Genomic DNA, 12,362 nt, shown 5'->3' on the forward strand with positions numbered 1-12,362 from the left:
TTACTGTGGTCTAGAGTACCTTTTACTCTAGGGTAGAAGTCAGCAAACTTTTTGTAATGGGGTAGATAGTAAATATTTTAGGCCTCGCGAACTATGTTTTAAGCTGTGGCAACTGCTCAGCTTTGCTGTTGTAGTGCAAAGGCAGCTATGGACAGTATGTAAGTGAGTGGGTGTTGCTTTGCTTCAATATTACTTTTTTTACAAAAATAAGTGGTCGGTCACATTTGGCCTCTGAGCTGTGGTTTGCTGATCCCTGCTCAAGGGCAGCGAGCCTCCAGTTTTTTTTTTGGTTTCGGTACCACTTTAAACTTTTATTGAGGTCTCCAAAGATCTTCTGTCTACTTTTTATATCCTCTCAGTATTTACCATATTGGAAATTATAGCTGAGGAATTTTAAAGTATCTATTTATTCATCTAAAGTTAAATAATTAACCTATTATTATGTTAACATAAATACCATTTTTAGATGAAAAATAACTGTCTCTTCCAAAACAAAAAATAGTGAGAAGAGTGTTATTGTTTTACTTTTTTTGTGAATCTCTTTAGTGTCTGGCTTCAGAGGAGACAGCTGGAGTCACACATATGCTTCTTCATTAAATCTTTTACAGTATCCCGTGTCAGATCACATCTGGAAAACTCCACTGTATACTCATAAAAGAATGATTCTGAAAAAGGCAAGTAACATCTTAGTGTTATTAGGAAAATAGTTGTGACCTTGTTGATGCCCTGAAAGGATCTTGAAATCCCCTACAGATCCCCAATAGATCCCCAGACCACTCTTTTTTTTTTTTTTTTTTTTTTGCAGTACGCGGGCCTCTAACTGTTGTGGCCTCTTCCATTGCGGAGCACAGGCTCCGGACGCACAGGCTCAGCAGCCATGGCTCACGGGCCTAGCCGCTCCGCGGCATGTGGGATCTTCCCGGACCAGGGCACGAACCCGCGTCGCCTGCATCAGCAGGCGGACTCTCAACCGCTGCGCCACCAGGGAAGCCCCCCAGACCACTCTTTAAGATCACTTCTCTTGGGCAAGATTAGCCTCATGGAATACAAAGGCTTGATCCTTCTGGGATCTCAAATGAATGTCCTAGACATTTGAGGAGCTATTTGGATTCTCCACTTTGGTTATTGGGAACTCTAATGTTTGCTTACTCTGTGCAAAGCTCTGGGAATTGTTTGGCTTACTGTTTCTCAGTAATTGTCCTTCCCCCAGCAACTGTTCTTTGCATGTCTTTGTGGAGTTTCACCCTATCTATGCCTGTGTAGATTGGTGTTCAAAGACTCAAGGGGACTCCAGGCAGATTTTTGGAGTTTTTGCTCAGTATAGCTCCTTCCTCAGTTCAGTGAGACTGCAAGATTCTTTTAGGCTTTTCTCTGCCTGCATAGCAGTTGAGAAATTGCCATCAGTCAGAAAGCCCAGTTATTCATAGGGCTCACCTCATTCGTTTCCTTTCTCTCAGGACTTACAGGCCTTTGCGTCTTGTCATTCAGTGTCTGCAGACGATTGTTCCATATGTGTTGTCTGGTATTCTAGTTGTTTATGGTGGGAGGGCAAGTCCTGTAGCACAGTGTATGTGCTTCCTTCCCACATGCATTGCCACTGGACAAGCAGCATGATTTTCTAAGCAATATTATTTTTAAATTTTACCATGAGATAAAATTTATAAATAATTTTAAAAGGCTTTATGGAATAACAGTTTTAACTTTATGGGAGGTCACAGTTTCCTTCTCAAATCTAATGAAACTACATATATAGCATAAGTTATACATATGATTTCTGGGGCTACATAGACCCAAGGGTAAGAACCCATGATGTAGCTCAAATTTAAAGAATTATAAACATCTACATGTTAGTGTTAAATGGTGTTAATGACAATGCTGGATAAGCTAAGTACGATTAATTAATAGGAAGGTTATAGTAGTTAAGATCATATGAGGCAGGCAGATACATGCGTAAACTACAACACTGCCCACCTACTAGCTTTGTGACCTTAAGCCAGTTATTAACCTGAGTGTTACTTTTTTTTTTTAATCAGTAAATAGAGGTGATAATAGTTCCTGTATCACAAGGTTAAGGAGTCAATGAGATAATACATATAAAGCATTGCTTCTGGGCCAGACACAGAGTATTCACTTATTCACTTGCTATTTCTGCTGTTGCTGTTGTGTTTATAATCATTAGTGTTATTATTATTCTTTGCCTCTCTAACCTAACCCTGGTTATCTTGTAGGTTCAGCGACTAAGTTATCCTGAATTTAATAACTTAGAGATGAAATTATTCTAAGCAAAAGGTTTGGTCCTTTAGATCTGCTTTTGTTTAAAAAGAAAGAAAGAAAGAAAGAAATCCTTAAGGGTAATCTTCATGATCTTTGATCTCTCCATGATAAGAAAGACCTTTCACTGCCTGTTTATGGCTGGTGCATCAGAGAAAAGATCTTTTGTATGCCCTTCAAAATTTCCCCTTCTTTCTTGCCCTTCCCCTCCTGTCTCCGCAGCAGACAGAGAAGGATGTCAGTTTGATACCGCTGGCCTCTTTTGAAAACCTGGTAATGGTATTTATCCTGTCAGCAATTCCTGAGTATTTAGCGTTTTACATCTTGATCTGTCTTTATTATTTGAGGAAAAGTCCTTAACTTTCCCCATTCCTTTCTGATGAAAAGCTTGAGCTATAGAAGTTTGGTCCCCTCACTAAGAGCTATAGATCCCCTGCTGTTTTTATAGACTGACTTTTGACACAGGCTACTTCTGTTCAAGGAGCTCGTTATTAAGTGAGTGCCAGTTTATATCAGATCTTAACTTTTAAAGCACGTTTAAATAGACTTCTTTATGGTTTTTTGGTTGATATTTAAATTGTCTGTTTTTTTCCCCTAATGACCACAATAATACATGCTTATTTTGAAACATTAATCAGAAAATATAGAAATCATAAAGAAAGAAATAAGTTTCACAACATCAAAATAGTCACTTTTACTATTTTTGTGTGATTCTATCTAGACCTTTTTCTATACATATGTAGGTTTATATGACTTTAAAAGTTTTTTTGTTTTTCCCAAAATGCAATCCTTTTTTATATTCTGTTTTGTAATCTGCTTTTTTTCCCTACTGTAACTACATATCTACGTGTATCTCAAATAGTTGTGTAGTACTTCATTAAATTGGGTATATTGTAATCTGTTTAATTCTGTATTGAGATGGACATTTAGGTTGTTTATAATTTTTCAGTAATTTAACTGCAGAACAATAAAGATTTCTCTTCATCTGCTTTAGAGTAGTGTTATTATTGTCCTTTAATGCATTCTTAGAAGTTGAATTTGTGAGTCAAAGGCTTTGTACCTACTAACTGGCTATGAAAGTAACTTTTTCTAATCAAATTTGGGTATTATCAGTTATTATCATATTTCCCAATATGATAAAAGACTAATGTCTATGTATGTTTTAATTTCTCTTTCTTTGATTATTAGAGATTGAACATATTTTCATGTTTTCTGGCCACTTGCAGTTTTCTGAGATTAATTTTTGTTATGTAGTCTTGGCTTATTTTTCTAAGATATGTATGTTTTAAAAACAGTAGAATTTTATCTCTTGCATTAAGTAATAAGATTATAGTTTCTGTTTTTTTAAACATTTTTCTTTTTGCTAGAATTAGTTTCTCACTTAGCTATTTTCAAGTATTAACATAGGAAATTAAGTAATTAACTACTAACTAGTAAAGAAAAACAAGCTTGTTAGAATAATTCCTTTGTCTAAAATACAAATGAGAACTGAAAACTCTTAATGCTTGTTTGCAGTCTAAGGTACCTATTTTGGCTAAACTGTTTCTTTTTTGCTTACATCTGTTTCTTGATCATGTTCTAGGTAAGAGATGTCTGTAAAAGTATAACATGTGTATCTATTTTTTCATATGTTCTTCATTTTCATCATTGTTAAAATTAAAGAACATGGAAATTATTGATTCAAATACTCATTTTAGCAAACTATATGACTTTTAAAATCAGAAGGTAACGTGTTTTGTATATAATCTTTCCACATGATAAAAGGCTTGTTGTTTTTACTTTATTGCTTTTAGAAGAAAAACAACAGTGAAGACATTATGTATTTATGCGGACTACAAATCTGATGAAAGCTATACTCCAAGCAAGATCTCAGTCAGAGTAGGAAATAATTTTCACAATCTTCAAGAGATTCGGGTATGTCTTTAAAATTTTTTAAAATATTTTGTCCTGTAATGTTTGCTCTTTAGAAGATGGTCACTTTTGACATTAAACAGATTAAAATGTTAATATATAAAAGGAAAATTGTTAATATTTTACAGAACATATTTTAAATTTTTTATATTTTTAATTTTCTTTTGAATTCTGAATGTCATCTTTATTTCTTTCCCAACATCTTATTATGGAAATTTTCAGACATACAGAAAATCTGAAAGATTTAAATAGAGAACTTCAACATACTTATATCCTAGATTCTACTGTTGTTAGTGTTTTGCTATATTTGCTTTATTATAATCTGTCCATTATCTAATTTTTATGTCCATTTCCAAATAAGCTGCAGATATTTATACACATCACCCCAAATGCTTTAGCATGGTATACGATAACTGGAATTATTAATATTTGCTTAAGGTTTATTTTTTAAGGTAAAATTTATATAAATTTTGCATAAATCTTAAGTATATTACCGGTGAGTTTTGACAAATGCATACATCTGTGTAATCCCAACTCTTGTTAAAATTTAGAACATTTCCATTACCCCAGAAAATTCCCTCATATTCCTTCCCAGTCAATCTCCATCTCTATCCTAGCCTTAGAGGTAACTCTTGTTGTGATTTTGTTTATTCATTCATTCATTCATTCCATAGATCAGTTTTGCCTGTTCTAGAATATCATATAAATGAAATCATACGGGGTATACTTTTATGTAAGACTTCTTTCACTCAGCCTAATTTTTTTGAGATTCATCTATGTTGTTGCATGTATCAGTACTTCATTCTTTTTGCTTCCTGAGTTGTAATCCATTGTTTGAATATATCACAATTTATTTATCCTCTGATAACTTTTTGAAGACAGTAAGACAGTGCTTTTGTGACCTGAATTTTATTAATCCCCAAATATTTACATTTCAGAGATATCTTCAATGATTTTGAAATGTATACTTGGAAAGTTCTGGCCCTTAGCATTTTTTCTTTTCAGAAAATCATTGAGCTCAAATAATCATTAAAATCTTTTCAATTAGGTGGTTCTGAGAGATCTGGGAAGGATGTGTGATTTTTGAAAGACTTCCAGTTACTTTGTGGCCTGGACTCTTATTTGACTTAGTGTTTATATTTAGATTCTATCTCTAGAATCTAAATATTTGTATTTCTTCCCTGAGTTAGTGATAAAATGCTTAACAAAAATCACATATACTTTCATTGCTTTCTCATTAAGTGCAGTGCTGTTCTCTTGTGAAATCTGCTTATGTGTGAACAAATAATAAGTAAGGACATTGTCCACAAGTACTTTTTGTTGTTTGTTTTTTTGTCCTTCTTTGAGGTAAGTTCATCACTTCTTGAGAGGATTAGCTGGTTTTCTTCCAGTTATCTTCCTTTACTTTTAAAGAATAATCCTATAAATTTTCTTGAGAACTAATCTGGTTTTGAAAAATTGTCATAAATTAGATAATCTTCTAGTTTAAAAACATTTCTTATTTTGTCTGACAGACTATACTGGTTAATATGTTCTTCCCATGCTTGAATAAATTCATAAATAGATCAGCTCTTAATTTTTATTTAAATTTTTTTTCATTTTTCACTTGTTTCATTCAGAATCTTTTAAATTCTTTTTGTTATCATAATCATATTGGACCATTTGCTAGACCTTCTTTTAGTCGTGTATTTGATACATTTAATTAGTGCTTAGTGCTTAAAGACTTGAGATATTTACTTCTTATACTTTAATTGTTAAACGTTTTATATTTATCATATGATTGGGTCCCTCATATTGAGAAGCTTTTAGGGCGCAGAGTCAGCTTGTTTGGGTTTACAACTAAAGATTTGTCATATACTTCTTCAGACAGGTTGAAATACGTGAAACACTAGAAATAAAAGGTTTTATTCCAAGATATGTGTGGTATATATTTGTAATGTCCACTAGATGTCACCATTGTCCTGTAATTGCTGGTCTCATAAGCTTAGTGATAAGTTCAAGACCTTAAGTAGTCTTAGTTGTACTAGTTTTTTCTAGAGTATATATATTCAAAAATTCTTTAATTCATTTTGGGAACTATACATCTTCATATCTGATCTAGATTTAGATCAGATTTATGTATTAAATATATGTTTGTATTTTGTAAATTAGAGAAACTTTAAATGATATTTGGACCATTGTAGAATACTTTTAATCTAGTCTTTGCTTCTATGATTTAAGTCATGAAACATTGGTCATATAGAATAAGGGCTCTTTTAAATAGTCTCTTAATTTTATTCTAAGTGTAGTGACCACATAGCCTCATGAGACCAGTAATACTAAATATTACCAGGTGATAATGTAAGTTGTTTTCCTGAAAAACTTAATGAACCTACTGCTTTTCTGCCACAGTTCTCACTAAGGAACCATAATTTTTGGATTTTGCTTTAAAATATTAGTGCTACCTTTGCAGCTCATGGTATAAAGAATACTTTTATCTTTACTTATACATCTTTATATGTGATTTACTCTGTGTACCGTTTTTCTTTTATAAGTTTAAGAAATTAAGAATCTGATAGCACTTTGTTTTTTAAGGAAAGATAAGCAGATCATGATTTTGTTTTCTAACATTATTCTCCTATAACATCTAAATTGTTATTATAGAAAAGTCTTTGCTTTTTCTAACTTATATACTAAGATGAGAGATTAAAATAGTGTGAACTTTTATGAGGTTTTTAGAACCATCATTTTATTAGTTATAGGCCTGATTGACTGAGTGGAAAATCCAACGAAATCTTTTTATATTTTTCCATGGATGCTTGCCCACTGGAGGGTGTAGTATGTACTGGAGTGTTTTAATAGGTTTTCCCTTTTTACTAGAAATTATGGATTTGTTTACTTGAAACACTCTAAAACCTACTTTCTTTATTATTGATTTGAAATAGCAACTGTTACAAAATTATAGTTCAGGGTGAGGAAAGCTAATAGGTTACCCTACTTATTCAAAAATTATTGGTTTTCTATCATATGTTTCCCTTCATCTCAGTTATGAAACATGATATATCTAGATCTTTGTTACCTCTGTTGAAAAATCTCTACAAAAAGATCAGACCCTTCCTTTACTATTCTAAAATGCATATTTTAACTTTTATACCTGAGGAGGGACTTAAAATTAAAACAGAAATGAAGTTTAGACTTTTCTGCCTAATGGATACAAGATACCAACACTGGGTTTGGCCAATTAGAACATTTTTGGCACCAGAGTTGAATTTATTTACGCTGTTCATTCTACTTTCTTGTTTTCAAAGTTATCTATCCTATGCAAATTGGAAACCAACAACCTAAGAACATTTTATAATATGTTTATAATTTATTGCTTCTACACAAGAGACTATTTCAATATAGAAGTGAGAATTTAGCATTTCAGAGTCTGTATCATTATCTTTTGAAAATATTTCATCTCCGTTGTGTTATTTTTATGCCAGAAATCATGTTCATGTTGTCCAGGAAGTTATTTTGGAGATGTTTTTGAATAAAGATATAGTTGCTTATTAAATGTTTAAATCATTTGTATTTTAGCATTATGTTTTGGTTTGATATTGTTCTTTTCCTTTGCTCTCAGAAGGGAAAATATGTGTGAAGGAAATTTTTCGTTGTTTAGAATGAGGAACCAAAAGAATACTATATATTAAATGTGCCCATTTTAACATTTTAGAATACATCTCCAGCTAAAATCTGAGAAAACTTAAAGTCCTTTTTAATTTTCTAACTAGTTATTTCTCTTTTAAAAAACTGTTGTAGAAATTTTTCTTCTTAAGTATAAAACCAAAGTCATTTATTAGACATATAGTGACAGCTCTCAAAATTATTTCTATACAGTTTATGAAAAACAACTTGGTAACTTAAGGTTAAGCAGATGTTTTCAGCATATGTGAAAGTTGTCATTTGGTTCATTGTTAGCATTTTGCTTCTAAAATTTGTAGGATAAAATATTGATGGAGCACAAGATTGAGCACTGAAGTGAATATTAAGCCTTGTTTTTGTCTTCAGATAATCAAGCTGTTACCAAGTGATTTTTTTTTTAAAGAGGAGGCTCGAAACAAGTCTTCAATGTTAAGAGAGCTGTAATGATATTTTCCTTTTCTTCCATGTGGGTGAGCATTTTGGCTCTCTACCTTGTGTCTTAAATCAGTAGTGTGGCTATGGGAGTCCATATATGGTACTTTGACAGAAGTGGTTAATAAGTCAGCTCTTCTGTTAAAATAACATTTACTATTATAATTTGCCTTCCATTAATGTGTGTGGTAGAGTAAGGAGATGCAGACAAAGGCTCTGACTCTCTCCATTGATCTTAAAATCTACTTATATTTACTTTCTTATGAGGGGCCTATTTTAAACAACTTGTTATAAAGTAGAATGATTTAGGCAGTATCTACAAACATAAATTGGTTTGATAAGACAGAGTGTTTAATTTATTGAACCTTTGGAAAAAATAGTTTTTATTGAATTTAGCCAATTTAAAAGAAAATATTTTTAAAAATTAATTTTTATAACTAACTTTAGGACATCTTTGAAATGAGTGTAGAATGCTTTGGTGAGGTACACGTAATTTTTAGGCTGGAAATGTCTCTTATCCCTCTCTAAGAGTAACATATGCAATTTAAAAGAATATTCATAATTATAAACATTACTTATTTCTAAAATGGAGTTGAGGTATCTATGCATTTGGGGTATATTTTCTCTTGAAACTAAAATACGTTACACAGTAGAGTATCATATATATTTTTAAGAGAGAAAAACATTCTTGTATCTCTTGTTTTTTGTTTGACCATCAACTTAGACTATAGATTTTTTTGACTAGCCTGGCATTCCTATCTAAGACAGATTCATGCTTTGTTCAGTAAATATTTATTTAGGGGCTTCTAAGTGCCAGGCACTGTGTTAGGTACCTGGGATACAGCAGAGATAGGCATGGTTTCTGCCCTTAAGCACTTCGTAGTCTGGTGGAAGAGACAGGCAAATAAGTCAACAATTACAATATAGTCTAGTAAATACATGCAGGGGGTATGGGAACACAGTGGACTATTAGGAATATTAGTTAAAATTTTTTTTCTAAAAGAGGTGGTGGTTCAACTGAATCTGAAGGATAGATGGAAAGCCTACTCAGGTGGAGAATAAAGTGGAGGTGTTCTAAAAGGGGGCACGGTGAACATAAAGGTATGGGAGCATGAGGGCCTGGCATAATGGCAGAACTGCCAGTAATGTAGTGTGCTTGGAAGCTGGGTAGGTGTGAGGAAGCCACAAGAAAGACTGGAGAAGTGTTTATTCATTCAACACATTTACTGTGATGGTAATATGGCCTCTGTACATAAGGAATCTACATTCTTGTAGGGAATAAATATATAATTGTTCCATTGAATATACATAGGCGAAAGTCAGATTGTGCTTGCCGTCAGGATTCCAGGGAGTTTAGACTTTAAATGAGGAAACATTGATCAAGTTAAATCTTGGGAATGATGGGGCTGGAGCAGTGTAAAGACCAGGTATGTAGTATCCAGGTGCAAATTATGAGGCTTTAACTAAGGTGATGGCAGTTGGGTTCAAGAGGAAGGGATGTGTTTGAAGTAGAATCAAAAGGACTTGTGACTGATTGCTACCTGGGGTTACTGGGAGTGCGGGCAGGTGGTTCAAGGAGGTAGGAGGGGGCATCTAGATTTCTCCTCATGTCTGGCAACTGGTTGGATGTTGCGATTAATCAGAAATGGAATGCAGAGTTAAGGAACACTGAGGATAGGGATAGAGAGAAAGTTTAAGCTAATGGGATTTATTTTTGCCACTGACTTCTGGTATCTTTTCAGATGGAGGGACTTTACAGTGGGTAGTCAAGTATACGGATCTGAACCTGAGGAAAGAAGTCTAGGTTAGAGGTGTAGATTTGGGAATCATCCATGTGTAAGTGGAAGCTCTGGTGTGAGTTTTGATTTCATTCAGGGAGTGTGTATAGTTGGAATGAAGAGTACCAGGGCTGGAACTGTGGAAATGCCAATATTCAAGGATAGAAAAAGATCATCCAATGAAAACAGCTGAGAGGAACTGCCAGAGATGAGGAAAAAAATCAAGAGAATATGATGTCACAGAAGCTGATAATGGTCAGGAATCTAGTTAGATAGGGACTGAAAAGTTTCCTTCCTAAGCCTGTGTGACATGTTATAATAGGCAATTTATTTAATGCAGTTCTGAACTAAGACAGTTCTTGCAAGTAAGTAGTTTAATCACTCTTTGGAGTGATAGTTTCTAAATTTATAGATTTGAGACTAATTAACTTATTTGCTTTCATAGCAAGAATTCCAACATTTCCTATCATACTATTTGTGCCAAGTAAGAAGATTCTGATGGGTATTCTTGGTTTGTTTCATAATTCTTTGAATTGGAAGGTTTTGTACTGCTGATGCATACTTAAAGGGAACTACGAAATTGATGAGGATCCTTTCAAGAGATTGTGCCGTATGGTTGTTCTTTTCAGGTGTTCTTTCACAGCAGTTATGGAGGAACTGCACTCTTTTTTGTTGTTGTTGTTTTGGGGGTTTTTTTGGCAGAGTGACAGTAGTAACAGCCAAGGGCAAAGAAAACAAACAAACGAACAGAATTAGAAAACCTTTTATTAACCCTATGGCAGGATGTAGTACAATAGAAACAGGTACTTTACTTACAACTGTGAAAATGAGATATGGATCATCAACCCCTGTTATATAAGGAAAGCCTACTTAGCATGACCAGGCAGACAGGCCACGGGTGCGCATCTGGCTGAGAACCTAGCACCGTTTGCCAACAGTAGGCATTTAATAAAATGTTGTCAAATAAATATACCAGTGGTCAGTCCATAGGCTTGTCACTGACCCTTGCTTGTGTAGTTTGCTTCAAAAGGATTATCTGAATAAATCTGATCAATTCCTTCCCTCAGAAATTTTTTTTTTAATTTTAATTGCAATAAAAAAATAACATAAGATTTGCTGTCTTAACATTTTTGAGTGTAGTAGCATTACACGGTCCAGTCCGGTAGCGTTAAGTATATTCATACTGTTGTATAACAGATCCCCAGAACTTTTTCATCTGGCAAAACTGCAAATCTGTGTGCATTAAACAACTCCTCCTCAGTTTCCCTTCCCCCAGCCCCTGGTAACCACCAGTCTGCTTTCTGTCTCTGAGTTTGACTACACTTAGATACCTCATATAAGTGAACTCATGCAGTACTTGTCTTTTTATGACTAGCTTATTTCACTTAGCGCAATGTCTTCAAGGTTCATCCAGGTTATAGCATGTGATAGGATTTCCTTCCTTTTTAAGGCTAAATTATATTCCACTATATGTTTATCCATCCATCTGACAATGGACTCTCGGGTTGCTTCCACCTCTCAACTATTGTGAATAAAGCTGCTATGAACATGGGTGGGCAAATATCTCTTTGAGACCCTGCTTTTAGTTCTTTGGAGTATAAACCCAGAAGTGAGATTGCAGAATCACATGGTAATTCTGTTTTTAATTTTTTACCTCTCTCAGAACTATGACTCACAAGAAACAAGCACGTTAGCAGCAAGACTTGATGCAGAAAGATAGTGTTTTGGAGAGGGTGGGTGAGGTGAAGGGCGTTTGCCAACTGAAGCTTTAAAGTTAGAAGAATATAAAGTATGAGGTATGGGAGGAGGCAGGATGGTGTAGAATGACTATAGAGTGGATGTAAAGACAGAGACAACCAGGGGAAAGAAAAATAGGCTGGAACAAGTGGCTGGTGCCCCAACATGCTTCATTTCCTGACCTTTCTCATACCTGGTTGTTTACTTTCCCCTGGGTTCCCATGGATATATAAACTTTTCGGTAAGCCCCCGCTTCCTGTAGAAACTTTTGAGTGAATTTTTATTCTTGGCAACTAAAATGACCCTGAATAGAACAGTAATTGCAACTGAAAGAGCTGCAGCATATCTTGCTGAAAAATACCTGCTGAAAATATTTATCGTAATTTAAAAATACATCGCATTGAGATGAGCCTACTCAAGAACTTTCATTTTTTTCATCAGCCTCTTATTTTACATGTGGTAAATGAAGAACTAGTAATCTCCAAAACTTAGAGGCAAATAGGTGATTTTTTGATGGGACCAGTGTTGGCATTCAGAAGAGAAGAATGAGCATGTCTATTTTGACTTAGA

The 12,362-nt window shown here is 34.1% G+C and overlaps 1 protein-coding gene across 4 annotated transcripts in view; it reads left to right on the forward strand.

Moving 5' to 3' along the window:
* Positions 1 to 12,362, forward strand: part of ANAPC10 (anaphase promoting complex subunit 10) — a 78,045-nt gene that overhangs the window by 24,655 nt on the left and 41,028 nt on the right. For all 4 annotated transcript variants that reach the window (XM_073805528.1, XM_073805529.1, XM_019926527.3 and 1 more), the window contains exon 4: positions 4,065 to 4,185. In XM_073805528.1, the coding sequence (XP_073661629.1) occupies positions 4,065 to 4,185 (121 nt within the window). The remainder of the gene's footprint in view (positions 1 to 4,064; positions 4,186 to 12,362) is intronic.

The sequence above is a fragment of the Tursiops truncatus genome, chromosome 5 (genome assembly GCF_011762595.2).
Source record: "Tursiops truncatus isolate mTurTru1 chromosome 5, mTurTru1.mat.Y, whole genome shotgun sequence".
NCBI classification, from domain to species: domain Eukaryota; kingdom Metazoa; phylum Chordata; class Mammalia; order Artiodactyla; family Delphinidae; genus Tursiops; species Tursiops truncatus.